The sequence below is a fragment of the Elephas maximus genome, chromosome 14 (assembly GCF_024166365.1).
Source record: "Elephas maximus indicus isolate mEleMax1 chromosome 14, mEleMax1 primary haplotype, whole genome shotgun sequence".
Taxonomy (NCBI): domain Eukaryota; kingdom Metazoa; phylum Chordata; class Mammalia; order Proboscidea; family Elephantidae; genus Elephas; species Elephas maximus.
Genome location: NC_064832.1, coordinates 66256024 through 66282927, shown reverse-complemented (window position 1 = coordinate 66282927; position 26904 = coordinate 66256024). Strand labels below are relative to the sequence as shown.

At 39.1% G+C, this 26904-nt stretch overlaps 1 protein-coding gene across 4 annotated transcripts in view; it reads left to right on the top strand.

Annotated features, from left to right (window-relative positions):
• Positions 1-26465, top strand: part of KLF12 (KLF transcription factor 12) — a 493194-nt gene extending 466729 nt beyond the window's left edge. For all 4 annotated transcript variants that reach the window (XM_049853071.1, XM_049853072.1, XM_049853074.1 and 1 more), the window contains 2 exons: positions 3505-3662; positions 25890-26465. In XM_049853071.1, the coding sequence (XP_049709028.1) occupies positions 3505-3662; positions 25890-26071 (340 nt within the window). In that variant the 3' untranslated portion in view covers positions 26072-26465. The remainder of the gene's footprint in view (positions 1-3504; positions 3663-25889) is intronic.
• The last annotated feature ends 439 nt before the right edge of the window (positions 26466-26904 follow it).

Sequence of the window (26904 nt, the reverse complement as noted above, 5' to 3'; positions counted from 1 at the left end):
ACCTGTTGCTGTCAAGTTGATTTCAACTCATGGAGACCCCATGTATATTTGTATCCCAGTAGCACTGTGTTCCACAGGGTTTTCAGTGGCTGATTATTTGGAAGTAGATTGCCAGGTTTTCTTCCAAAGTGCCTCATGGTGGACTCAAACTTCCAACTTTCAGTTAGTAGATGAGTGTGTTTGCACCACCCAGGGATTTAAAAATTAGGAGTATTTTATTTCTAATGCTTGTTCATTTGCTCACTCTGTTTAACAAACATTTCTTGTATGAATGTATTCTAGAGATGACAAACTACTTGGTGCCAACACCTTGACTGTCATTTTTCCAGCTATGCACTTGGCTTGGTCAAATCCCCAACCCATGATAGCCATCCCCTGCAGTGCCCGCCAAGTATGGACTCATGCCGTGGACCTCAGCACAACAGAAGTCCTCCTTGAAATTGGGTTGTCCTCTCTTGTTGCTGTGTTCTTTAAGCTTCTACACTTTTCGACCCCATTTACCCCAGCTGCACTTACTTCCCTGCCTTTCAAAAAAGATATCAAATAAGTAGTACTGAAAGATAGATCCTGGCCAAGGGTTCTTTGACATCATCTGCCATTTAAAAATGGGAAGCAAGGAGAAATTTCACCTACTGAATATCACTTGAAGGCAGTTTTGCTGGGTGTAGCTATTTATTGCACATACAACAAGGTGCCTTCAGGTGATCAGTTCTTTATAGTTATCCAAAAATATTATCCACTGTAGAGTGGGGAAAACCAGGATATAAGGTTTTGAAGCATTAAGGTCATCCACCTAACATGTCTTCATTTTAATGTAAATCTGGAACTCTTTGTGAATTTCAGACTATTCTGTAGCCTTTGCATGTGTTTCTATGCTTGCCATGTACTTAAGTAGTTGATGGATTGTATAGCTGCATTATTTCATCGGTCCCTTGAGGGTGGTTTAGTAGTTACTTGGTTTTGACTTCAGGTTTATTTTTCACTTTTCTTCGTATGCAGGAATATACAGAAAGATAAATAGCTAAAAATCAACTATGGGCAAAACAGTATGTATGTGTTTATGCACAGTTACATTTTGACTTCTATATATTAATATGTAGAAATTGTACAAAACAAAGCATTCTTATTATGAACCTCAAGTTATAATCTGAAGAAGGAAACAAATACCTTACCATTTTCTCCATTTTAGAAGATATCAAACATTGTACAAAACAATGGCTTCTATTTTTCAGGTCTCAAGTGCCAGGACCCATATTTATTTTCATGGCTAGAAATGCAAGAAATGAATTAATTTGCTGTATTATCACACACAGTCTTATTTATTCACAGGAATCACGCCCCTGTGCCAGAACATACCTTGTCAGGAGTGGCTAAAACACTTTTTTACATGGGAAGGCCAATCACACTGTTTTGACTCTTTTCACAATAGGTTCCCAGCCCTGCAGCAAGTATGTGGAAAACCACAAATCCACATTAATTGATAAGAAGGCTGAAAAAAATCGTTTAGCCATACCATAGATTCTACTAACATAGATTTTGCGTAAAACCAATTATGACACAGATAGATAAACAGCATTTATGTCTTTAATCTTTTTTTTTTTAATAACTCTACTTATAAAGCTTTGGTTGCTGAATTTGTTATTTGTACAAGAGTAAAAATACCTTAAAAACTTAAAAGACGCAGATGAAGAAGAAAACATTCGAAAAGAAGTTCATTGGAGCAATGTAATCGGAAATACTGAAAATCATCTAAAGGTTCGTCACTTGGGAAATAAATTTTAAAACTCCGAAATGCGTATTTATTGGGCTATTTTGGCAAACTGTAATCTATGGGCCAAATACAGCCCACTGCCTGTTTTTGTAAATAAAGTTTTATTGGAACACAACCATGCTCATTTGTGTACATATTGTCTATAGCTGCTTTAATACTGCAGTGGCAGAGTTGATTAGTTATAAGCGAGGCTGTATGGTTATCAAAACCTAAATAAATAATTATTATCTAGCCCTTTACAGAAATTTACTAGCCCAGAACTTAAGATAAAATGTCCTTTATTGTAATATGCACCATTATTTTATGTATCACTAGTAAAGAAAGAGATTATACTACTTAAACTATGACATGCCATCAATTGTAGGAAGGGTCCTGATTTAAGAGGTGTTAAAATGTGAAAGAAAATTACGTATTTGAATTGATGAAATGCAGCATGCAGCACTTCAAATGAATGAACTACAACAGTGTGCGTCAACATGGCTAGATCTCAAATGCTTAATGTTGAGTTAAAATAAAGGAAAATACAGAACAATTTGTAGAATGATGCAAATACTGTGATATTATGTGGCTTTAAAAAACATATGAAACATTATTATGAATGCCTGTGAATATGAAAAAATACATATAAGCATTTTCAAAGACTTGGAAGGATCTAAAGAAAACTCAGAGGAGGAGAAAGGATCAAGGTGTTGGTAAAGACAAGGGGGGAATTTATTTGTAATGTTCAATTTTTCTAAAAGAGATGATTTATTAATAAATGAATTAAATATTTTTAAAAGCATTAAATCATGGAAAACTAGAAGAAAATATGTCAAATTATTAACAGTGGCAAATTTTCATAGTGAGAATGTAGATAATTGGGTTTTTTATTATGTTTCACAATAGTTTTAAAGAACCACATGGATAATAAAAGGAAAAAAGAAAGATGAGTCATATTTCTGTCTCAATCAAAAGAAACTAAGGTTTGAAGAAGTACATATTAATCAATTACCTGACATTACCAACTAATCCTGTTTTTCTACTAGAGCATTCAAAATAAACAACGTACAAGTCAGGGCCAAATTTCGTAGCTAAAACTGTTTTTTTAATAATGGTGGTACAGCTAATCTTTGAAAACAATACACTTTATTCCTCACCATGAAAAACCATCAACTGGAAAAGTTAAATGTCAGGTACAATTTCCTGAATAGAAATAGCTTGTCATGAGTCACATTATTAATGTACTGATGTCATTTCTTTCAGCCTAATCTCACTGGTTTTGAAAAATACATTGTGATCTCACACTGTTTTGTATATTGTCACATGCAATTCAAACCAGCCTGTTATTTATTAAATGCATTTGTTTTGTTATTTTTCCATAGCAGGGCTTCCTAAAATGTTCTCCGTAAATGTATTCAAAAGCTGAAAATTATGAGGTATAAATCTAACACCCACCAGATTATTTGTTCTGATAATGGGGATTTACTTAACTCACACTGCTTTCATTTAGGTTTTTGGGTTTTTGTTTTAACTGATCTTTTTCCACCTGGAGTATTTCACCAGAAATGATAAGCCATGTGGCTTGCCTTCAAGATTGAGAAATGAGATATGTCAGAGAAAGTGGCCACAGGAAATGCAGACATGGTGGCCTTGAGTCTATTTGAAAATTAAGTCCCCCTGCCACTAGGACCAAAGAAGAGTGATTAGTTTCTCACCACTGAACTCCATTTATTTATTTTTTTTTCTTTCTTCAGTTCAATTTCACCATTTAGTATTGAGAGCACAAGACGCCAGAGACGGTCTGAATCCCCAGACTCCAGAAAACGGCGTATCCACAGATGTGACTTTGAGGGATGCAACAAAGTGTACACAAAAAGCTCTCATCTGAAGGCTCATCGGAGGACACATACAGGTACCTCTCTGCAAGGCTTTTCACCGGCCGCTCAGTAAGAATCCAAAAGGAGACTGGTGCTTGACTCTGGAGCCATGCTCTGCAATGGTGGCATTTGGTACTCACCCATATCACACACATCTAGAGCTTAGTTTATTTCTTCTGGGCAGAATGTATCTTCTCTGTCCCCATCAGAAAAGGCTAAGTCTTAGTGAGCTTTAGAAATTAATGAAATATTTCTTCTATTTTGTTGGTGTGAAGGGGGTGATTAATTTTATCACAATCAGGGTTACCGCTTAGTTATTACATCATTTATCAGGTTCAAAAATGTCCTTGTGGCACATCATGAAAGTGTGGAAACGAATTATTCTCCTCTCTTAAGGTTAACCTATGCAACTGGTGGTGCAGTGGTAAGAGCTTGGCCGCTAACCAAAAGGTTGACGGTTCAAATACAGCAGCCACTCCTTAGAAACCCTATGGGACAGCTCTACTCTGTTGTGTGGGGCTGCTATGAGTTGGAATTGACTCAACAGCAGTGGGTCTTAATGTTTTACCGTCCCCACCCCTAGATCATGTTTTTTTTTTTTCCCCTCCTCTATAACATTTCCCCAAATAACCAAACAAATAAACAACAACAAAAAAGTACAAATACATAGCACTTTGGGCAGTTTTACAAACATTTCCACATAATTTCATTTGATTTGCACTGATTCATTTTTTATATAGGGAGAGGGTTTTTTAGCATTCACAGTTTACAGAGAAGAAAATTAAGACCACAGGTGATTCATTGACCATCCCAGCATCCATCCATCCACCCATCCTTCCATCTACCCACCCACCCATCCACCAACCCATCCATCCACGTACCCACCCATCCATCCATCCATCCATCCATCCATCCATCCATCCATCCATCCATCCATCCATCCATCCATCCATCCATCCATCCATCCATCCATCCATCCATCCATCCATCCATCCATTTACCCATCCACCCATCCACCCATCCTTCCATCCACCCACCCACCCATCCATCCACCCACCCACCCATCCATCCACCCACCCACCCATCCATCCACCCACCCACCCATCCATCCACCCACCCACCCATCCATCCACCCACCCACCCATCCATCCACCCACCCACCCATCCATCCACCCACCCACCCATCCATCCACCCACCCACCCATCCATCCACCCATCCATCCATCCATCCATCCATCCATCCAGGAAATGACCTAGTGATTCTTCACTCAGTCCCCTGCTCACCTGCATCTGTCCCCTGACTTTGGCTATCTCTCAACCAATATCACCTGGATCTCATTGCTTCTGGATCCTTTTGGGTACCACCAGGCACAGGGAAGAGACTAAGGTGGTAAGAGTACCCCACAACTACAGTAAGTTTTCTAAGAAAAGTGACCAGTGACTGGAATGTGTGAAGCTCAAAGAAGCATATAGAACAGGGAAACTCATTCACACACATCCCTGGTAGCAGTGTACCAAAGAACGAACAAGGCTTTGGCAGGAACTAAGATTTAGCACCTTCCTCAAACTGTAAACTCCAAGTATAACAGACTTTCATATGCTGTGTAAATAGTATCACCCTCTCAAATGTGTTAAAATGACCACACTGTGCAAACTGTTTCTCAGCTCAGGTAACAAAATAATTTAAATCGCCATTTATCCCCGTTTAGTAGCCCACATTATTTCAGAGTATTCCCAAAGTATTTCATGACTCTGAACCATGAGGTTAAGAATCATTTTTTGTGGTGAAATCATGGGCCAGGAGATTTGCATGAAGTTAGAAAAGCATTATAGAATCTGGAGTTTTACTTTTATTCTTCCGAAACTTTATACTTCTAGTATTTCTAAGATAGTTAATTCGACACACTTTTCAAACCGTCTCTTCCATTTTTCCTCCCTACTCCCAATTCTTTTCTCTTTTCTGCTTAATTCCAGATTCTTCCCCTTTCCATCGGTTTTGAGCTTCCTTACAAAAGATTTTTACCTGTTTCTTAAAAAGCAAAAAAAAAAAAAAAACTGTCGCCACTGAGTTGATTCCAACTCATAGTGACCATATAGGACAGAGTAGAACTCCCCCTTCGAGTTTCCAAGGAGCGCCTGGTGGGTTTGAACTGCTGACCTTTAGTTTAGCAGCCATAGCTCTTAACTACTACGCCACTATGGTTCCCACCTGTTTCTTAGGACTGCTTTTTAATCAACTTCTTTATCATTAAGGCAAAGACGGAATTTAGAGAAGACATGGAAGTAGAATAAGCACATTCCATTGTATCAGTATGTAACCCGTTGCCGTCGAGTTGATTCTGACTCATAGCGACCCTATAAGACAGCGTAGAATTGCCCTATATGGTTCCCAAGGCTGTAAATCTTTATGGAAGCAGATTGCCACATCTTTCTCCTGCAGAGTGGCTGGTGGATTTGAACTGCCAGCCTTTTGGTTAGCAGCCAAGTGCTTAGCCACTGCACCTCCAGGGGTCCTTTGAATGCTAAAGTGGAATGAATTAGTTTGACTTATTAATGAGATGAAATCACAGACTTGTAGGATCAAAATGGACTTTCTACGTCACAGGCTGGTTTCTCTCCTAGTTAGGGGGACCCTTTGCGTGTCATCTCTCACAGAGAATGCATCAGTGCTCTGCACTTTTCTGCGCGCGTATTTTCTTTTTTCTTCGGTCCTCGCAGCAACCTGGTAGTTGCATTGTCATCTCCTTTTTACCAGTGTGATGCCTGCTTTAGTATTGTTCCCACAGCAGTGATTTTCTCACCTCTTCTTAAACATTTCAATTCAAGTGACAGAGAGCTTATCTGCAAGACAAGTTGGGTGAAATCTGTGAAGGCAGAGTCTTCATCTTTACGGGGTTGGATTGTCTCTCCCAGCATTGTTTGGCGCTCCGTACATCCTGTTCGAATGGGCTGGCCCTAATTATCACACTGGCTAAAAGTGGCCTCTCTGTAATTTTCACTCGCTGGTCCTGGTGTTCTTCTCAGTGCTGTCATGAGCTGCTGACATCTTCATTTCTCCAACTCAGACATTCTCACTTCTCTCAGCCATGTCTTTCTATATACTCTGCAATTTATGGGCTGTGTCTTTTAAAGTTTTCATACCAAAATTTGAGGGAAGAGATCTTGGTAATGAACTTCTCTTAATTCATGCAGAGATTAAGGTAAGTATCCCTGTTAGGTTATCTAAAGCAGGAGCTGCTGACAACAGGATTTTGTCCATCCCATGTATGTATAACTGATTTCTTTTAAATTGGAACATGTAATGTTATATTCCTACTTGGAGCTGCCCCTCAAATGATGGCTTCCGTTTGAGAGTATTGCATTCTTTATTGCCGAAAGTGTTTAAACACAAGCTGGATAATCTTGTGTTGCATAGGAGAATTATTCTGAGAGTTGGATGTATATGTTCAAGTCTAGAAATTATTATTCTAGATCTGTCTTACTGATTTGGACTCATTATTCCAATTAATTGAATCCGCTTTGGTAGCTCTCCCTGCCTCCTGGCTTTTAGTATTTTAATTCTGCCCTTCAGCGTCTCCATTTTTGCCACGTAATTGATGAACGTATGGAGTAGGACAGGTTCAAGGAAAAAGCCCTGAGACATGATCCTAGAGACTTCTTCTGAGGTTGGTTTTACTTCTTTAACCAGTAGCTGAGAATCCACCTAATTGTCCTACATCCAGCTTACATTTCTCTCCCATGTTGTTGTTAGTTGTTGAGTTGATCCTGGCTCATGGCAACCCCATGTGTGCAGAGTAGAACTGTTGCTCCGCAGGGCTTTCAAGGCTGTGACCTTTCAGAAGCAAATCACTACACCTGTCTTATGAGGTGCCTCTGGGTGGGTTCGAATGGCCAACTTTTTTGTTAGTACTCAAGCACTGAACCATTTGCATCACCCAGGGACTCCATTCTCTATTTCATAAAACCCACTGCCACTGTGTTGATTTCAACTCATAGTAGAACTATCGCATAGGGTTTCTAAGGCTATACACCTTTACAGAAGCAGACTGCCACATCTCAGGCTGCCACATCTCATAGTTACGTAAAAAAGACCTTGTCAGATTCCTGCCTGAGTATACCATTCATTCATTCAGCAGAGAGATGCTTATTCTGTACAAGGCAGAGCCCCCTGAACTGTCAATCTGATGACACTATTTAAAAAAAAAAGGAAAGAATAAAATGTAGTTGATTTGCTACAATTGGTTCAAAGCAAGTCCATGCTAGCACCTGATTTGTAATTATATATGAGATTTCATAACATATCATGCAAAACTGAACACCACCAGTTCTATAGGGATTCAAGTCGGCTTGCATTGCTTTTAATAAATATCTTCTTAGCATTACTTTGCTTCAGGCACATTGAGTAAGCTATTTGTGTGTGACCGATAATAATGAATGTGGAGTTTGGGATTACAACAGATGACTTGTGAGAACCATGCACGCTGTGGGTTATGAGCACGTAGCAATGAGAAACTTTCTTTGAGAAAATCATGTTAAATTTGCCATTTAATACTTGACCTCTTTGTACTTTTTTGGTAATTGATAAGTCTTATGTTTATGGAGGACTTATACAGTAAATTAAACATATTTGTAGGAATGTGAACAAAGAACATTTTCTAGGTAAGAGCTAAGAATTTAAAGTAAAAAACCATGCTGTAAAAATGCCTTTTTTAAAATAAAAAATAATTAACTGCATTTTCATGAATGTGCAGTTTAGATAATAACATAAATATTTGACCAAATATTTTAAAGTGTGTTTATTAATTAATTCCTGACTATGATATTTATAGGGTCCTTATGAAACCCCGGTGGCATAGTGGTTAAGAGCTAAGTCTGCTAACCAGAAGGTCCACAGTCCATATCCACCAGGAGCTCCTTGGATACTCCATGGGGCAGTTCTGCTCTGTCCTATGGGGGGTTGCTATCAGTCAGAATTGACTTGACAGCAATGTGTTTGGTTTTTTGGTTTTATGAGTCAAAGGCAATGGTTTTTTGTTTTGTTTTGTTTTGTTTTGGTGATAAATATGTTTAGACTCTTCATTAAAAAGGAGGAAAAAATACATCTCAGCAATCATGTATACATTATTGTCAGTAGTTACGTTGTTCATGTTCACTGCTGGTCTAAATTGTGTGTGTTGAGATGAATATGTAAATTAATATAGTCATTTAAATCTGTGCTATACATAGCTATGAATTTCTGTCATTTTAAGGATTCTATTGCTTATAAAAGATTTAAATTTTAATTTTAGAATAAGATAGTTTTATGAATTCGGTATTGGTGTTTGGAATTCTCATTGTTTTTAAAACGGTATGCCACAGTAATCTCTAAATCTCTAACACTCAGACATCAGTAATTCCTGCAGCCACTAGATGGTGCACCAGAACTAGCTGTTATATGTAAGAAAAGGGTCCAGAACAGATAAAACTACAATCTTCTAGTAGTATGTACCGCGTGACTTAAAAATGGAATATGATTATCAGTTCTGGAGAATATTACAATTTAATGATAAATTTTTTAAAAAGGCAAGATAAAACCAGATTTTTCAAAAATTGCAACACATAAAAATATTTGATATCTAAAGTACAGTGGAAACCCTGGTGGCACAGTGGTTAAGTGCTATGGCTGCTAACCAAAAGGTCAGCAGTTCCAGTCTACCAGGTGCTCCTTGGAAACTCCACGGGGCAGTTCTTCTCTGTCCTGTAGGGTCTCTTTGAGTCGGAATCGACTTGATGGCAATGAGTTCTTTGGGGTAAAGTACAATAAAAAAAAAAAGAAAATTAAATTCACAGTTCCAAATGAATCTGGAAATATTCTATATTCCAAATTAATAACCTGCCCTCTGATGATTCTTTGAGGCTCATTTAGCCAATCTTGTCTATTTTTCATTTTAATTCATATACCTGTAGATTTAAAAAATTAGCAAATTTACAGCAGTCACATTTCTTATCTATCTGGCTTTGCCAAAAATGATTCATATCTGAATTTTGCATGTAAAGCCATATATGTGCTTTTAAAGAAAAGAACCACTTTTGATTAAAAAAAGTTTCCAAAATATGCCTTGTCCTACCTTTATCAAGTTAAGAAAACTGTGTATGATTTAACCCTTTTCTTCAGGAACAAAGCCTTTAAAATTAATATTGTGCTATAATTAATATTAGACGACTATATATTTGAAGTACACACGCACACACACCGATCCACTTCTCACTGCTGTACCTGTATTTCTTGCCTCTTAATTTGACATTTTACCTTAATGAATAAGATCCTCAAGTGGTTTAACGCTGTCCCTACAAAGTAAAATCATGGGTGTTGTGACAGCTATGCATCTTGGTGGCATTTGGGTTTTCTTTCATATTCACAGGTGCTTAAGATTGCTCGATCTGACCTTCGGATAGAGGAGGCATTACTGTTCCTAATTTCACATCTGTATTCACTAATTAAGTAACTCATGGCATGTAAACCTCCCTTTCAGAACCCCTGTCTAGATTAGTTAGGTAAAGCTTCAGGCTTAGTGATGTCAAGATTATTAGCAATTTAAAAGCAAACTGACTGCTTTCAGGAGAAAATCTTTTCCCAGAAAGTTGCCGGTAAGCTCTAGCCAGACAGTTTCCAAATATGAGACATATTAGTAACTGCTGAGAAATAGGAAAATGTAATGGAGATAATCCTAAACTTGAATTCAGGAGACAAAGGTTTGAATCTGTTTTTACCCTGTAACCATTTGAGTGAACTTAAGATGCTCTTCAACTTCTGTGAGGCTCAGGCTTTCTGTTTCTTTTTTAACTTTGAACATAAACATAGCAAATCATTGCATAATTACCACAGGGGACATCACTCATCTTCAGATCCCCAGTACAAACAGTGACTAACACGTAACAGGGACTCAATAATTATTTGTTCAATTGAAATGGTGTGTCTAAAGATATACAAATATAAACCCATTGCCATCTGGTCTATTCCAACTCATAACGACACTATAGGAAAGAGTAGAACTGCCCCATAGGGTTTCTAAGGAGCAGCTGGTGGATTCAAACTACTGACCTTTTGTTTAGCAGCCAAGCTCTTAACCACTGGGCTGCTAGGGCTCCAGATACAGATATAGATGTTTGTTATTCTTGTGAGTAAGTAGGTTCAAAACAAGAAAGTTTGGATGAATTAGTACATACTCGTGAAAATGAAGCATAATTATATAATTTCTTTACGTCAGATTCTACTAATTTAAAATTTATATAATTCAGGAAATGTTCCGACTCATACTCATACCGACCCTATAGGACAGAGTAGAACTGCCCCATAGAGTTTCCAAGGAGCGCCTGGCGGATTTGAACTGCCGACCCTTTGGATAGCAGCCGTAGCATTTAACCACTACGCCACCAGTGTTTCCATAGGGTCCCCATGAGTCAGAATCGCCTCAACAGCCCTGAGTTCGGTTTTGGTTTGGTTTTTCAGGAAATGTGGGGTAAAGTTGTTGTTAGGTGCCATTGAGTCAATTTTGACTCATAGCGACCACATGTGACTAAGTAGAACTGCCCCATAGGATTTTCTAGGCTGTAATCTTTATGGAAGTAGATTGCGAGTTCTTTTATCCCGCAGAGCCACTGGGTGGGTTCAAACTGCCAATCGTTCAGTTAGTAGCGAGCACTTAACCATTGTAGCACTAGAGGTAAAATTAACTGTCGTTTAATAAGCCCCTTTTTGCCATCATTTTAATAAAATGATACTATAAGCATTGTTTTAACAAGTACATTCAAAATATTTAATAAAACATGTTGTTGATGGTGATGTTAGGTGCCATCTTGTTCAGTACCTACTCATAGCAATCCTATGTATAACACAGTGAAATGCTGCCCAGGCCTGCGCCATCCTCACCATTGTTGCTATGTTGGAGCCCGCTGTTGCAGCCACTGTGTCAGTCCATCTCCTTGAGGGTCTTTCTCTTTTTCACTGACCCTCTACTTTACCAAGAATGTTGTCCTTCTCCAGGGACTGGTCTCTCCTGATAACAAAAAAATGTTCAGAGTAATTAAGATGAAGTCTAGCCATCCTTGCTCTAAAGAGCATTCTGGCTGTATTTCTTCCAAGACAGATTTGTTCATTCTCCTGGCAGTTCATGGCACATTCAATATTCTTCTCTCACACCATAATTCAGATGCATCAATTCTTCCTTTAGTCAGTAAACTTCTGTTTGTTTTCCAAAACTTACCTTGATTGTTTCCTTGTCTGTTCAGGCCTCTGACCATACCGCTTCCCTAAGACAGGTAGAAATTTCATCCTCCGTGACTTAGAACACTTGGTGGTGGTGCTGTTGAGTGCCGTTGAGTCAATTCCAACTCATAACAACCCCATGTGACAGAGTAGCACTGCCCAATAGTGTTTTTTTGGCTGTAATCTTTACAGGAGCAGATCATCAGGTCTTTCTCCCTCAGAGCTACTGGGTGGGTTTGAAGCACCAACCTTTTGGTTAGAGCACTTAACCATGGAGCCCAGGTGGCACAGTGGTTAAGAGCTTGGCCACTAACCAAAAGGTTCCACTCTGTCCTGTTGGGTTGCAATGAGTCAGAATCGACTCGACCTCAGTGGGTTGACATCTGATGGGGCATGAGGGTAGGTGAGGGGAAGACCTTTTAACGATTGCCCTGATTTCCAGCGTGTGTGGCTATGAAGGGGAAACGCTATTAACAGAAATGGAGATCATAGGTAGAAGAGAACTATGTTTACTGGGAACCTGAAACGTCTCAGGCACGGTGCTAAGCTCTGCTACTGCTTTATGTATTTAATTACATATTTAAATCAAGTAGCGAGATTAGAGCACTTGTCCAGGATGTTGTAGTGGAGAAGCATTGGAACTGAGATTCAAACCCTGATGTCTGCCGAGTCTGGGCCATCGTCATCACATCACCCCAGTCTCAAGTCTGTTAACAACCTGCCAGGCTCCCGTGTTCACTGGAGCTGCATGCCTGTGTGGTCCCTCCAGCAATACCTACCTGTTTAGTGTTGGTTTCCAAGGTAGTTTGAAGTAATAAGATAGCAAGCCACTTTAAATGATCTATTTTTGAGGCTTTTCAGTAATTTAAACTGGGCTTTCTCCCCCAGAAAATCTACTGCTGTTGAGTCAGTTCCGACTCATAGCAACCCCATAGGGTTTTCAAGGCTATAAATCTTTACAGAAGCAGGCTGCCACATCTTTCTCCCATGAAGCCGCTGGTGGTTTCGAACTGCCGACCTTTTGGTTAGCAGTCAAACACCTTAACCACTGCACCACCAGGGCTTTTTCTGCAGTCTAGTAAAATTTTTCTCTGTTAGAAAGCCAGAGCATTAATATTTAAATAGTTTTTTGACCACCGCAACGCTAAAAATTAGACAGAAACCTTAGGAGGCAGTGACTTTATGTTAATGAGGGAGGAACAACTCAGAAAAGGAGGGTGAGAATGGTTGCACAACTCAAAGACTATAACCAATGTCACTAAATTGTACATGTAGAAACTGTTGGATTGGTATATTCTCAACAACAACAAAAAACTAAATAAAATTTAGAAAAAAAATAGTTTTTGAGTGCTTTCTCAGCATACATCTCTTTGAGAGCTGATTGGGGCAATACAGAGATGAGGACAGCAAGGAGTTCTAAGCCTGGTGAGGGAGGCAGCCACCTCTGCACATCCCCACCATGTAAAGCGTGGCAGAAAGCCATGCAGCACTGAAGGAGGTCGTGGATTCTGACCGGGCAGTGCCATAAGCATCAATGATCTATGTGAAAAAGCACATTTTAGTGCTGCTGCCAAAAAGGAAACAGATCTAGATTGGTTCCAAGATGCTATGAAAGTGTTGTACTCATTTTTTTAATGGGGAAAGGGTGTGTTATTTTAACCTATCTTAGAGAGTTTTGGAAGTTTTGGAAACCTTGGAAGAAAGGCCTGGTGATCGACGTCTGGAAATTCAGCCATTGAAAACCATATGCAGTGCAGTTCTACTCTGACACACATGGAGTCACTGTGAGTCAGAATCAACTCAACTGCAACTGGTCTTGGGTTTTCTTTTGAAACATAGGTACCCATTCTATGCATACCAAAACCAAATTCATAGTGACCCTATACGGCAGAGGAGAACTGCCCCATAGGGTTTCCAAGGAGCAGCTGGTGGATTCAAACTGCTAACCTTTTGGCTAACAGCTGGGATCTTAACCACTGCACCACCAGGACTCCATCGTATATACAACCAAAAAAAAAACACAAAACCTGTTGCTGTCCAGTCGATACCAACTCATAGTGAGTGACCCTGTAGGACAGAGTAGAACTGTCCCATGGGGTTTTCAGGAAGTACCTGGTGGATTGGAACTGTTGACCTTTTGGTTAACAACTGAAGTCTTAACCACTACACCACCAGAGTTTCCTATCCTATAGCTGATTAAATATAAGTTTAAAAGTTTTACTTTATTTAATTTATTTTAAAAAATAAATTAATCTTTTTTCAGATATTCAAAAATATAAAGACTTGTTAAGTCCTATCAATTGTTACCTCGGTTAAATAGATGAATTACCAAATGAGTTTTGTGTCTTAATTCTATTTGTGTTAGCACATAAATTATCAGCGTATATTGAAAATTAAAAATGACTGCATTCCCCTTTTTCCTTCCTTTGCTTTTGGCTTTCTTTTATTAATTCTTTATCATGCATTAGGTGAAAGTTCACAGAGCAAATTAGTTCCCCGTTGGATAGCTCATACATAAAGTGTTCATGACATTGGTTGCCTTTCCCAGAGTGGGGCAGCACTCTCCCCATTTCTGCCTTGGGTTCCCTGTTTCCTTTCCTCCTGATTTTGTACCCCTTCCTGCTTTGTCATCTTCACTGTTGGACAAATGATATCCTTTTGATCTCATATAATTGGTTGTTCTAAGGAACACATTCCTCTCAGGTGTTACTGTTTATTTTATGGGCCTGTCTATTGTTTGACTAAAAGATGATCTATGGGAATGGCTTCAGTTCCAGGTCAGAAGGGTGACTTACAGTCATAGTCTTGGGAGTTCCTCTAGTCTCTGTCAGATCAATAAGTCTGGTCTTTTTGGTGATTTTGATTTTTTGTTCTATGTTTTTCTCCTGCACTGTCTGGGACCCTCTGTTTGATCCCAGTCAGAGTGGTCGGTAGTGATAGCCAGGTACTGTCTAGTTATTCTGGTCTCAGTGCCATGTAGGCACTGGTTCATGTGGCCCGTTAGTCCTTTGGACTAACTGCTCCCTTGAGTCTTTGGTTTTGTTCACTCTCCATTGCTCCAGATGGGAAGAGACCAATAGTTGTATTTTAGATAGTTGCTTACAAGCTTTTGAGATCCCAGATGCTACTCACCAAAGTAGGGTGCAGAACATTGTCTTTATGAATTTTGTTGTACTTTGGGCTTTAACTATACGCCCACCAATGCTGTGTTGTAAGGGGTAATAATAGTTATTCTTAGGTAGAACATAATGTTAAAAGCAACTAGATTTGGGATTGTTAGCCTATCCTGAATGTAAAATTAACTGGTACTTATATAAAATTTGTGATTTTAATGGAATTATTAAAGATAATGAGCTGATTTTTAGTAGAAAATACCTTCACCATTACCCATTACCATCAAGTAGAGTTCGACTCATAGCAACCCTATAGGACAAAGTAGAACTGCCCCATAGGGTTTCCAGGGAGTGGCTGGTATATTCGAACTGCTGACCTTTTGGTTAGTAGCCATAGTTCTTAACCACTGTGCCACCAGAGCTCTATATCCACCATTACAGAATATATAAAAAGAATGTTTATAATGCTTAAAATAATTCAATAAAAAATCTTCATAACAAAGAATAAAAATTATAAAGTAAGTATATTGTTTTAAAGATTAAAATAATACTCATTTCAGCAACAAAATAAAACCTCAATCACATATCATGCTATTAAATTTAAAGTTTTCAAGTGAGATATTTGCCTTCAGACTAGACCTTTAAATGGCATTAGTTTTAAAAGAAACCTCCCAGATTTATATTTAGTTTCAAACATACATATTCTGATTCATTGAAGAAAAACATAGAATGGATATGAAAGTAATAGACTCTTATTCTCACAAAATAAATTATTCTTAGGTTGATTCTTACATGTTATATTTTAAAAAGAATAGTATTTGAGTTAAAGTGATTTCACTCATTTAATCAACAAATATTTATTAGCACAGAGTACTGTGTTAGGCTCTGGGGGTGCAATAATGGAGAAAGTTTAAGACCATACTATGTACTGCAGCAGACAGACAGGGAAACCTTCAATTATAGTGGGGCGTGATGAGAGTTATAATACAGACATGCCCAGGGTGCTATAGGAAGGAGCAAGTGCTTAATTCAATTTGGGGAATACCAGGAAAGTACTCCAAGGGAAGAAATGCTGGGACTAAATCTAAAAGATCAAATAGTACTTGGGAGGAAAAGGAATTCCAGGACAAGGGAATATCACAGAGGCATACACTAGCAGGGAATGGCCAACATTCCCATATGACTGAAGGCTGGGTTGCCTCTAAGGGCAAAGCAAGAGATGAAGCTAAAATCAGCGGAGACCTGGTCACCCAGACCCTATTTGATGAAATAATGAGTTAGCTTTTATCCTAAAAGAAACTGGAAACCGCTGAAAGATGTTAACCTGAGGAGTGTCATGATCAGATTGTCTTTCAGCAAGTTCTCCTTTGAATACAGCGTGGACAATAAATTGGAGGGAGTAGGACATAAGACAAGAATACAAAGCCATTAGAAGTTGGTCCTGGTGAAAAGTGGCAAGAACCTATAACGAAAGGTAGACCATGATTAAGAGGATGCTGGATAGAGATTTTGGAATGCAGGACTCACATTCTGATAATGATGGTATGGGGCAGTTAGAGAACAGTTAGGGAAGTTCAAGAAATCTTTCCAACTGGGGAGATGTATGACTTGGTACCTGGATAGAAGGGGTTGCCTTTCCCCAGATAGTAAAACAGGAGAGGGACATGGATTATTTAGGTGGTGATAGACATGAGTTGAGGGCTGAATTGACAGCTGCTAACAACAACAACAGATGGTGAATAAAGGCCTAGTTGTGTTGCAGTTGCCTGGGGACTGCCCAGTGGAAATGTCCTGTATCCCTCTGTGTTGCTTAGGAGAGAGACTGAGGTAGACACTTAGGAACCTTTCCCTTATAAGTTGTTGTGGAAACCATGAGAGCCAAGGGAAGCATATGCAGATGAGAAGAAGTCAAAGTCAAAATCTTGGTAAACATTTAAGCAACAGGTAAAGGAAGAGGACTCTGCAAAAGAAACTGAGAAAAAATAACCAGAAACATAGGAGAACAAATGATGTCACTACATGGAAATATAAACTCAGAACAGCCAAATAAAACACTGCTTCACACCTTGAGCTTTTACAGTCAGTAAAGTGCATTTTTATTACATTAAAAAAAAATTAGGATATTTTAATTCATTTATAGTTGATTTCTAGATGAGCCTGGCTAACCTCTATTAATTAACACATTGTCTATAATTAGTAATTTGTTTCACATTCCCAGTCAGCTTGTCCGGTTCTGACCAGATATCCTGGTTTATTAGTAATTTAAAATGTTGAGAGGCAGTATAGAGTAATGGTAAAGAACATGACCTTTGGTGTCAAAACAAAACAAAACAAAAAAATAACCAAGGCTCAAATCCCACATCTACCGTGTAGTGACTGAATGACTGTGGGTAAAGTGAGATTAGTTATTGAAACTCCGTCTGAAGAAGTTGTGAGAATTTAATGAGTTAATATCCATAAAGTACGTGTTATATGCTTTACAAATATTATTTTTATCAAATATATCTCCTATAGAGTTGCATGCGGAAGAAAGAACAGACACATTTGGTCTTGTTTACACATAATGAAAGAGGTTATTAATTTGGCGGTACAATTCAGTGGGGCAGAGAATCACATATTGATTATTTGATTGAATTGATGACCAAGTGGATTAAGCATATTGTAGGATAGATTGGTAGGCTTGGCGTATAATAGTAGTTTCATACTTAAAATGTTGGGAAGATCAGGATTGGCATCCAGTTACCTGAAAACTTTAACTTGTTCCTTAAAAATAGTGAATAAAGGATCTGTTCTTAACTTTATATCATTTGTATTTTTTTAGAAAGAGCAGAAAAATCTTAAAATTTATACCTATAAAATTAGCGGTCTTTACTGAGTACCTATCTTAGGCCGGGCAGGTGACATGTGGTACTCTAAGCTTCACAACAGCATTGCAGAAGTAGCAATCATTGTTCACATTTTACAGATGAAGAAACTTTGTTTCACAGAGCTTAACTCTCTAGCCTGAGATCCAGTTGCCAATCAGTGACTGAGCCTGCGTTCCAGCATGCGTTCTGCCTGATTTCAGAGCCTGTGGTATTTTATGCTACCCTGACACCATGAAGAGGGAAGGCAGGTTGGTCACAAGCCCTTGTAATCCCAGCTTTTTCTTGGTCTCTAGGTTTCTGTTTCCTCTTCTTGTAAGTGCCTAATTTCCTTCCAGGTCTAAAATTCTGTGAACTTTTATGAACTAATGTAACAGAAACCAGAGGCAAGATAGGAATTTTGATTCTTGTTTTTATCCTCATATGCAAATACCATTCCTCCAATGAAAGCAGGTTGTCACAGAAAATATGTTGAGTCTTGAATGTAATGAAGCTCATTTGTCAGTGTCTGAGGCCCTGTAACTTTATAAAAGTTAAACAGGGACACGTTTTAGAAACGCACTTCTGAACCAAAGAAAATGCCTGTGTTTCCTGTTGCAAAAGGCGTCCTTTTCAGTTGCTTGGGAAAATAATATAGAGAAGCTGATGGGAACATGGGTGTTTTATGTAAGACACGCTCTTTCAAACTGCACATTCCTCTTCTGTGTCTTGCTCTCATGTCATTTTAATATGAAATGGCCCTGGACATTGTCTCAGTACACATTTACCTTTCAGCATTTCAGTTGGTGAAATGGGAGGTACCTGCAAAAGTTATTTTTGTTTGGTGGGTTTTGAGAATTCATTCAATAACTGGTGTTTTCTTTAGACTTCGTTATTCCTCCTGCTTGGTACATGTCATGGAAGTGCATATACACCCATTGCCGTGAAGTCAATCCAGACTCATAGCGATCCTATAAGAACTAGAGTAGAACCACCTCATAGGATTTCCGAGACTGCCACATCTTTCTCCTGAGGAGAAGCTGGTAGATTCAAACTGCCTTTCCATTAGCAACCAAGTGCTTTAACCACTGTACCACCAGGGCTTCTTGGAAATGCATATAGTGACACTTAATCCTTTTCTTTAACCAGAATTGAAAGGGACAGGTATTCTCATAATAAATCAGTTTGTTTCTTGACTGTTTCAGCAAAAAAAAAAAAAAAAAAAAACCACTGATGTGAGTTTTCATTTCCCCAGGATATTTCATTGGAATTCCATTTAAATAAGGCCTGTGTATGTGTGTGGATGGATGGATGGATAAATAGTGAGTGAGTGGGTCCTGAATGGTGCAAACAGCTGAAAGGTTGGCAGTTAGAACCCACCCAGGGGCACCTCGGAAGGCAGGCCTGGTGATCTGCTTCCAAAAGGTCACAGCCTTGAAAACCCTGTGAAGCAGTTCTACACCTCACACACGGGGTCACCTTGAGTCAGAACCTATTGCATGGCAGCTAACAGTAACGTGTGTGTGTGTGTGTGTGTGTGTATCCTGATTGGTTACATATACATATAAAGTTGTGTGTACATGAACCCCAAACATGGAATTAGAAATAATTTTTTAAAATGAAAAATAACAAACCTTCTTTTTTGTGTTCTCTCTTTAATCTATTTTTTAATCTATAGAACGCTATTTCACCTTAAAAAGAATAGAAGCTCTTGCTAGTAGTTTTGCTTAAGATCTTCCTTTTTCAGAGAGTTTTGCAGATGAGTCCAGGTTTTTTACAGAACTGGAGGAATACAGATTATGCTGAAAATGGCCAGATTCTTTTTTTTTTTTTTTTTAAATACAAAATGTAGAAATGGTTTAAGGATTTGTCATGAGACAGACACTTCACTTCAGGACTGAAGACCCAGAAGTTAATAAATTCCACCTGCAGATACTATATGGTATTGAGTCATCAGTCCTGCAAATACTGCCCTTTGATTTTTTTCTTATATTTTAGCAACTTAATATCCCCCCCAAAAAAAGTTTACTTACGAGACTTACTGATAAAGAAATAAACCATATCATTTTCTATAATTTCACTGTTTCATGACATCCATATTAAAAAAAAAAACCTGACCTAATGGTGGAGTCAAAGTTTCAGACTAGCTTGAAAAATATTACATACATTTTCCAACATTTTGCCAGAATCTATACTTGTGAACTAGACAAAGGAGCAAAAAAAAGGTGGGCTTTTGTGTTTATATTTTTTAGTAGATCTCTAGGGGAAAGAGTTTTGAATAGCACTTTTTCAGAATTTTAAGGAAAACTCTTGTCATAAAGAATGGATGGAAATCACGTTTACTGTTGCCATGGGTCAGCATGATGCAGAGCAGCTCAGTGTTAGTAGCCCAGAGTCTGTAAACTGTCTGACTCCTTTTGTTATCCAAGCCAACTCTTTCCATAGGAAAATTTTCCTGGAAAATCCACCTACCACTCAGCCCCTACCACTGACTTCTTTAAATTAAATTTAGCTTTCTATTTTCTAGCAAATTGTTAAAGGAAAAAAGGCAGGATAGAAGTGCCTGTTGTTCATTATATCCTTCAATGCTTGTTTACATATGCTACTACATATTCTTATAAGCTTATTTATCATTTTAATTGTTTTCTACCCACATTGTGAAGTTAGTTTCTGTTGTTTTCAAAGCACAAGCGTAAAATATAATGTGCAGTTAAAAAACACAGCACAATAGCTACTAAAATTGTTTATTTGTAAGCATTTCTAAAACATGATTAGCCCCAAGAGAGAATTTATCGGTTGATTTTTCTAAGCACTGGGCGGGTATAATCGAAACCTAGGCCTCTGTTGAAGGAAGGACAGAAGCCAGCTCTCTGCCCCGCCAGAGTAGCCGCCCAGCTCCTATAGCTCAGCCTCTAGCTTTGAAGAGATGTGAAGGTCCTGTTTTTCTTTTTTTTTCCTTGAACACATGGAGAGAGAATGCTCAAACTGTAGTTTTTATTAAAGCAATGGGGGCAAGGAATATTAGGCGTAAGATTTTCTCCTATTTTATAATCCAAGTTTCCATTTTTGTGAGGAGAATTTCAAGGAAAACTCATTTACCATTTGGGTAATTAAATTTACTATTTCTTGATTGATATACTCCCTTCTTTCTTTCTCTCAATGAAAAAGGGTTGCATTCCTTATTATATACTTTTCCTCAGTCACTTAGCCCCTGCTGACTTATTAACCTATATATTGTTAAACTTTGGTTTTATCCATGAAGTAGGTGTTTGCCTCTTGCATCGTGTGAGGTCTTTTCACTTGTCTTTTACAGTTGCTCATTGCTCTTCTTACACCTCACAGAATGCTTTTCAAATTTTGCACCAAGCTTTCCTGACCCACATGGCGGACTCAAATTCTTGCTGCCAGTTGTTGCTTTCCCTGCCCTCCCCCCTTTAAAATATTCATCTTAGAAATGATTACAGACATCTAAGCTTCTACCCTGCGATCCTTGCCATGGCGTGTTCTCGTTTCACAAACACTGTAGGTTAGTAAGTCATCATGGTTCATAGTGACAGAACACAACTGCATTTAAAGGACCGGGCGGGGGGATAGCATCATTATGTGAAAGAATTGCTTTTGGTTATCAGGTAGAGGACGATAGAGACATTTCTGAACCTTTCTCCCCCTGACTCTCATGTTCATAGGAAAGACCTTATTCATTATTTTACCTTTTTTTTTTAATGAGCAGAAAAGATCTTTAAGATACTTTTAAAAGCCTGGTAGAGACTTGCTGTGGGGAGCCCTGGTGGTACAGTGGTTAAGTGCTCAATGGCAAACCAAAAGGCCAGTGGTTCGAACCCACAGCTGCTTCATGGGAAAAAGATGTGGCAGTCTGCTGCTGTAAAGATTTACAGCCTTGGAAGCCCTATGGTGCAGTTGTAGTCTGTCCTGTGGGATCACTATGAGTCGGAATCAGCTTGACAGCAGTGGGTTTAGTGTTGTGCTTTAGAGCCTTTCTGAAGCCCTTGAGGCTAGATGAGCCCCCAAAACTGTTGCCTGAGATATCTTTAAACTTTAAAACAAAACTATCCCCTGAAGTCTTCTTTGAGCCAAAAAATAGATTTTAATTAGTAAAGTATGTCTGCTTTGAGCATTGTGCTTTTTTAAAGAATTATCTATGTGAAGGGGAACAGGAGCTGGTTGAATGGATGCAAGGAATACAAGGTGGAGAGGAGGAGTGTGCTGTCACATTAGGGAGAGAGCAGCTAGGGTTACATAGCAAGGTGTGTGTAGGTTTTTGTATGAAAGACTGACTTGAATTGTAAACTTTCACTTCAAACACAATTAAAAAAAAAGAATTATCTATGTGAGGTCAAATCGCCAACAGCAACTTGAAAGGTTGGATGGGAAGCTTAGGGGGCAGTGAGTTTAAGATAATAAAAAATTGCCATCAAGTCGATTCTAACTCATAGCAATCCTATAGGACAGAGTAGAACTGCCCCATGGAGTTTCCAAGGAGCGCCTGGTGGATTTGAACTGCCAACCTTTTGGTTAGCAGCCATGGCACTTAACCACTATGCCTCCAGTGTTCCTGAGTTTAAGATAGTAGTGGTGAAATAACGTGGAGGAGGATAGCAAGAAAGGTAGGTAGCGCAGCTTGAAGAAAGTAACCAATGTCACTGAGTTATATTTGTAGAAATTATTGAAATGATGTATCTTTGGCTGTGTATACTTTCACCAAAATAAAAAAAATAAAGCCTGGTAGAATTGAGTGAGCCCTTTAACACAGTCATGCATATCTTGTTGCCCAGAACTTTCAATATAAAACTGTTTGACATGAAATACCACGCATGCTTATTACTGAGAGGACAGTTAATGTTTTATTTGAGAATTCTCAGTTGAGAATAAGTGACTATAACTGTAGCCAAAATATTGCCTCAACTAAGAATGTTTAAAATATACCCCAATCCAATAAGTTAACATATTCAGGAAGCCTACAAAAAGCAAGGTATGTATATATCCAGGGCCAGCATACTTTTTCTGTAATGGGCCATATAGTAAATATATTTTACTTTGTGGACCACATGGTCTTTGCTGCAGCTACTCAACTCTGGCTTTACAGAAAGCATCCATAGACACAGTAATTAATGAACAAGACTATGTTCCAATAAAACTTTATTTATGGACGCTGAAATGTGAATTTAAGGTAATTTTCATATGTCACAAAATATTACTCTTCTTTTGATTTTTTTTTCAACCAGTTAAAAATGTAAAAACCATTCTTAGCAGGGTTCTGCTCAGAAACCCGCCTCAGGCTGCATTTGCCTGCAGGCTGTAGGTCGCCACCCTTTGGATAGGTTTTCAAGTAGAAAGGGGCATAAATACTATTTTTAACCAGGAAAACTAGACCATTATGATTTTGAAGGAGAAATTAGATCATTTTAAATGCCTAAATTGGGTGTACAAAGAAATCTAGAAAACGCTTGAGACAATATACTTTGAAACGTTCCAGTCTCCAGCACCCTTCTTGCCCTGATATTGGAGCTCTCTGTCTCCCTCCCCTTGTCCCGCTGACCTTCCAGACCCGCTTCAGTGATGGAGCCCCTTTATCTCACTCCATCGCAATGGCAAGGTCAAGCCCAGCACAGTGCGAGGGTTGTAAATTGGCGTGGAAATGTAAAGCAGGTTCTTATTGGTCCATAGCACAAGTGAGTTATCTATGAGGATGGTCATTTTTTCATCTTCAGTTGTCTTTGATGCAGCTTATACAAAACAGTTGTTCTGTTAACTGAATACCACTCTGTATTTGCAAAAAAAGAAAAAAAAAAGGAGGGGGAGGGGAAAGTGAACTATTCTGTTGATATTCTGAATGCTTTTAAGTAAATACAATTTTTTAATTCGTTTCAAAGAAAAAGAAATGGCAAGGTGAGGATCCGCAGCTTTTCTCACCTGAAGGTAGCAGGCGTGCCTAGTGTATGAGTCTTTCTAACCGAGAGAAACACACAGCCTTCCATCAGCAAGTGAGAAATGCTTCTTCTCAATTAAGAACATGTTTCTTATTTGTAAGCCTCAAACTCTCTGTAGCTGGTTCCATAGTAACACAGGGGATAACTAGGAGGTTTTACTGATTTTTATTTTTTAAATTTCTGTCAAATTCTGTTCGGTTGGTACCCCCAAATGCAAATTTTGTCTCCATAGGACATGCAGAATGAGTCAGAAGTTAAGGTTTGGGGTCAGTCCAGTCAATAGGCTCCTATTTGAAAAGAGCCATTTCAGAGTAACCTGGGGCTTTCTGTGGGCCACAGTTAGTGCATCAGTATTTCAGATTTCACTGGCTTGTACTGTTCACTCCTGAATGAATGGACAACTTGATCCTAAAATGACCCTTATATATAGCGTTGATTTACCAGTTGAATGAAAAATGCCTGGGTCCAATTCAGTTTAGTTTTCCCATGTAGGCATTACTTGTACATCTGATTTACAGGGCTGAGTAGTTTGGTGTGCATGCATTCCTTTGTGCATGTGTGTGATATGGAGTCTTATTAATTTGTTCAAGCATTTGCCTGACACCTGTTCTAGGCTCCAGGGATACTGAACTGAGTAGAGGCATGGTCCCTGCCTCCAATTATTCAGAAACTTGTAGGGGAAAAGTCATCTAAACAAATCTTTATGATGTATTTTGATAGGTGATATAATAGAAATGTGAAGTAAGCAATATGGAAGTTCCTAAGAAAGTGGTACATATAAACTGAAATTTATATGAGGAAAGAATTAGCCATTCCACTGTAGCATAGTGGAAGTGGCTGGATTTAGAGCCAAATGCAATTTTTTCTGTTCTTGGGCCAGTTACTTTACTACTTTGCACCTCAGTTTTCTCATCTGTAAAATGGGGTTAATAATACTTTGTAGCTGTATATATAAAAAAATAGGGATCAGTAAATAGCTCCTTTCCCTGTCTTAGGCCCTTTTCACAAGAGACTCTGTGTGCCCAAGAAGCACATTGTTGGCTATTGGGTGGAAGGGACAGAAGGAGAGAATAGGTTTTGTGGGGTTGCGTGGGGACAGAGCTTCCATTCTGAACAAGAGCCAGGAAAACAGCGCACCTGGGTCAGCTATTGTCCTGTTCCTCCCGGGAGCTCATTTGGACAGTGGATAGTGTGTCTTTTCCCAGCAAAGCCTGTGCATATTTTACTGTCCTTACAAGTTGACAGAGGAACCTGGTCAAATTACATGATTCATTTTTTTTTTTTTTCAGACTGCTTTATACCATGTGTTTCAACTCTGGGACCCACTTGATGGTTCCTCAGGGCTCGCCCTAATTCTTAAGTCACTGAAGAAAAATTATTTAAATTTCACACTATTAAGATACCCAGGATTCTTTCTCACTGGACAAGCGAATGAAATTCTTATGTACTTAATAGTTAATTTTGGGAAACCCTGGTGGCGTAGTGAAGTGCTATGGCTGCTAACCAAAGGGTCAGCAGTTCATATCCACCAGGCGCTCCTTGGAAACTCTATGGGGCAGTTTTACTCTGTCCTATAGGGTCGCTATGAGTTGCAATCGACTCGACAGCAGTGAGTTTTGTTTTAATAGTTAATTTTAGGGGGTGGAGAGTGCTTTACCTTTGAATGAAATTCTGTGTGTATCCTCAGTAACAGATATGCGGATGTTGTCTTAAAATGTTGTTAGGCCCTCCAGGTGGTGCATGTTTGCTGGGGGCGGGGGCTAATTAGCCATTACAGTTCTCTGTGACTCAGAGCCTTAGAGCCAAAAGTAAAATTACCTTTTTAGTATCCAGTGGTAAGTGTTTATACTCAGCAATCAATCCATGCCTTGAGAAATTTTGACTGCAAAGAGGTTAAACCCATACCTTAAGGATGCAAGTGCTAATTCCCTTGCCAGAGGGCACAGTCAGGGAGCTGTGATTGAATTCCCCACCCCTGTGAGATAGTGAGGTTTCCTGACAAAGGATCACCAAATAGAAAATAAGTTGAGAACAAACACCCAGACTTTAGCACTGGCTCGGTTATGATGCAAAGTTCTGGAGCACCAAAGTCATGTCCCTTTGTTTCTTCTAGGAGAGAAACCTTACAAGTGTACGTGGGAAGGCTGCACCTGGAAGTTTGCGCGTTCGGATGAACTGACAAGGCATTACCGCAAACACACGGGAGTGAAGCCATTCAAGTGTGCGGACTGCGATCGCAGCTTTTCCCGGTCAGATCATTTGGCACTTCACCGCCGCAGGCATATGCTGGTGTGAGGAAGGCTACCTGTCCAGCTGAGCGTAAGAGCTGGATCTCTTAGCGGCACCTGATTCAGCAGGGCTGGATCCCCTTCACAGTGTTAACACAAAAGGGCATCACCATCCCACGATGTCTGAAATCAGAGCAGGAAAAAGAAGTAACACTTCTTTTGGTCCGAAGGTAACCCCCATCATGACTACCCGAGAAACGTCTTCACGCTGGCCTGGGAGATCAGTGGCATAAATGCTGAGGAGACAGGCATTGTTTTCCATGCTGTGTACTCTGCCATTTAAAGATGTTTGTAGCCTGTACATTTTCTGAGCTGTCAGACATTTTATTATTAATATGTTAAAGGTCAACTACCACAAATTGATGGCTAGAGCAAGACCTTTATCAATTTGGATTCTTCTCCCACCCTCCCACCCCTTCACCCCTTTTTACAAAAATTTTAGTTACTGTCTGAGTGAGCTAGAACACACATCCAATCTGTTACCAGCAAGCAGCCTGAAAGTAGAAAAGAAGAAGCTGTTGGAGAGGTTCCATTACCTGCAAAGAAAGGGGCACTCCAGCAGCCCTCTGCAATAGCGATGACGGCAATTAGATATCACCCGCAACTTGTCATTATGCCATGCCCTGAAGAAAACCAACATTGAACCTGTCATTTGTTTGTTGTTGATTGTTTCTGTTCTGTTTTTATTCTGTTTTGTTCATCTGTTCAACCGGAGGGGCAACGACATTTCAGTGGAACTCGAGTCCCAGTGTATACCCTGGCATGGTCTGGCACAGAGGTGTGCGTAGTTGAATAGGAAGAGCCTGACTAAAAAACTACTGCCCCACTTCAAATTGCAGC